This window comes from Portunus trituberculatus, chromosome 9, assembly GCF_017591435.1.
Source record: "Portunus trituberculatus isolate SZX2019 chromosome 9, ASM1759143v1, whole genome shotgun sequence".
Lineage (NCBI taxonomy): Eukaryota > Metazoa > Arthropoda > Malacostraca > Decapoda > Portunidae > Portunus > Portunus trituberculatus.
Genome location: NC_059263.1, coordinates 5,847,501 through 5,850,107, shown reverse-complemented (window position 1 = coordinate 5,850,107; position 2,607 = coordinate 5,847,501). Strand labels below are relative to the sequence as shown.

The 2,607-nt window shown below is 42.4% G+C and overlaps 1 protein-coding gene across 1 annotated transcript; it reads left to right on the top strand.

Moving 5' to 3' along the window:
* Positions 1-1,158: 1,158 nt before the first annotated feature.
* Positions 1,159-2,580, top strand: LOC123501562. The gene is made up of 3 exons (XM_045250459.1): positions 1,159-1,196; positions 1,364-1,432; positions 1,870-2,580. Exons 1-3 carry the CDS (start codon positions 1,179-1,181, stop codon positions 2,434-2,436), a joined length of 654 nt encoding a protein of 217 aa, XP_045106394.1. The 5' UTR covers positions 1,159-1,178; the 3' UTR covers positions 2,437-2,580.
* Positions 2,581-2,607: the final 27 nt, after the last annotated feature.

Sequence of the window (2,607 nt, the reverse complement as noted above, 5' to 3'; positions counted from 1 at the left end):
TGGCTGCAGGAACTGGTAATGATGGTGCACAGTTATTGATGACACTTGCAACACATGTTAGTATCAATAACAAACATTCAGAAGTACAATAGCGAGTGTTTTAACCTTTTTCTTTCAATCAACATATTTAAGCTGTTTTTTTTTTTTTCATAATTCACCTTTCCTTTCTTCCTCCTCCATTTCTTCGCTTCCTCCTGTAGCATAGATGAAACAACAACAATCCCCTCTTTCTTCTTGTTTTCCGTCCTTCCATCCTCCACCTTTTCTACACCACACTCAATATTGTCAATAAAAAGTCATCAAAACACTAATTAAGCAAGGTAAGACTTTAAACATGAGAAAATGTAGTGCTGGTAGATTTATGGTCTTGTATATAGGTAGACAGATCTTTTTTTATATAGACTCTCTGGCTACAAACGACATATACCTAAATTTAACCCTTTCAATACTGGGAACACATCTTTACCTTGAGATTTGGATACGATTAGACCAGTTCATATACATTAGGAAGGGTCTACGGAGGTCAGAAGATTAATGGCCAGTCTTCACTATTCCAATCCCTGCACGAGTTTCTGAAGCTTTGTAAAATCGCCAAAGAGTAAGCAGAATGAAAATGAAAATCTGTCCTGGTAATGAAAGGGTTAAGGAAACTATATTGATTTTACGGGTGGCAGCAAGGGGGGGAGGGGGCGAGGCGAGATGGAGAAGGACAGACAGAACACGAGGGCGGCACAGTAGAGAGATAAGCTAGTATTATCAACACACACTGCCTTTCCTTGCCTTCAGAGTGCTATGAATAAATAAATAGATACTAACACACGCACACACCTACAGACAAGCGTACAGACAGACAAATGCAAGGACAGATACCATTTTAACTAAGACATTTATAGAAGGAGTACCACATTATCTAAAACTAGTAATTACATAAGACCTACAAGCCTCCCCAGCCCTCTCTATCTCTCTCTCTCTCTCTCTCTCTCTCTCTCTTTCTCTCTCCTTTCCCTTATGACGTCAGAAGCGGGTGGGATGCGTCTGCCTGCCTGCCTACTGTCTGTCTGTCTGTATGTATGTATGTATGTCTGTGGTCGAGGCCTCCCCGTTGATATAAAAGGGACTGCATCACGTGGTTCGTTACTCACTTCCCATTCCTTCCATACGAAACACAACGTAGCAGGATGTTCACTTCTCTCCTGGTAGTAGCAGTAGTAGAAGTAGTAGTAGTAGTAGTAGTAGTAGTAGTAGTAGTAGTAGGGATGCTAATGATTACTACAACAGCAATGATGATAGCAATAGTAATAATAACAATAACAATGATAATAATAGCAATAATTATGTATTTCCCCATTTTCTCTCTTTACAGATCGCGGCGGCGGTGGTGGCGGTGGGCAAGTGCTACCCCGCGAAACTGAACAATATCAATGAACCCACGGTGAGAGAGAGAGAGAGAGAGAGAGAGAGAGAGAGAGAGAGAGAGAGAGAGAGAGAGAGATTCATACATCATCCCTTTTTAAGTTTTAACATAAGGCATTCAATACACTTTCTTTTCAACCTTCCTAGCATTTCAACCTGCTCAGTTTTACCTCCAAGGACTAATAGACTCCGACTAAACCTTTCATACAAATTATCTCTATATTTTCGAAGTATTTTTATATATCAGTGAGCTTAATTTCACGTGTAGCCATTGACTTTTGCGCATGATGTGGATTCTAAACCTTTGTATAGTATTTCAGAGGGCTTAGTTTGGGTAAGGAATAGTGTCTTCCATTACCTTACCCCTCTCTGCTTCAGTTACCTCTTCATAGCTTTCTAGAGGGTTTTGGGTAGGGAATAGTGCTACTCATTACATTACATTACTCTCTCCTTCAGATACCTGCGAAGTACGATTTTAAGTACGACGTAAATGCCGAGGCTGAGGGCACTTCCTTCAGCCACCAAGAATCCCGGGACAACGATCTAACAAAGGGAAACTACGAGGTCCAGCTGCCTGACGGTCGGATACAGAAGGTAACCTACACGGCTGATGAAAATGGTTTCGTTGCTGAAGTGGAATACGTGGGCGATGTCTTAGTTCAAGGACCACAGCAGTCTTCCTCCTCCTTCGGCGCACCTGTCATCAACGCTAACCGTCCCCTACCACTAGAGACAGATTTCACCCCAAGAGCCCCCCAGCAGGCAGAGTTTTTCCCCATTAATCAGGAGCAGTTCCTCCCAGTCCAAGACTCTCGTCAGTTCCAGCCAATCTCAGCCCCGCTTAGTGACCAGTTTTTCAACCCCCAGCAGTCTCAGCCCCAAGAAATCCAGCAGTCCAACACGTTCCAACAACTTCCAGCCTTTCCTCAGCAGTCCCAAAGCTTTTCTCCGTCCAATCAGCCATTATTCCAGCCAGTGACACCCAGAATCAGCCGCATCCAGTCCCATTCCACAATCGGTTAATTTCGAAAGTCTCATTCTGAGAGCCATATGGACATCGCCGCACATAGAAGACGCATTGACAGACGAATTAGTGTAATAATAATGTATTAAGAGATAGACAAAATGATCAAACAAAAGGAATTTAAACGCTTTTCCAAAGTACTATTTTTCCATCAAACTAAAATGCTGAAT

Bases quoted from the DNA above. Each gene is read 5' to 3' on its own strand.
- LOC123501562 (XM_045250459.1), top strand. The intron at 1,433-1,869 runs GTGAGAGAGAGA...TCTCTCCTTCAG, and splicing joins ACAATATCAATGAACCCACG to ATACCTGCGAAGTACGATTT.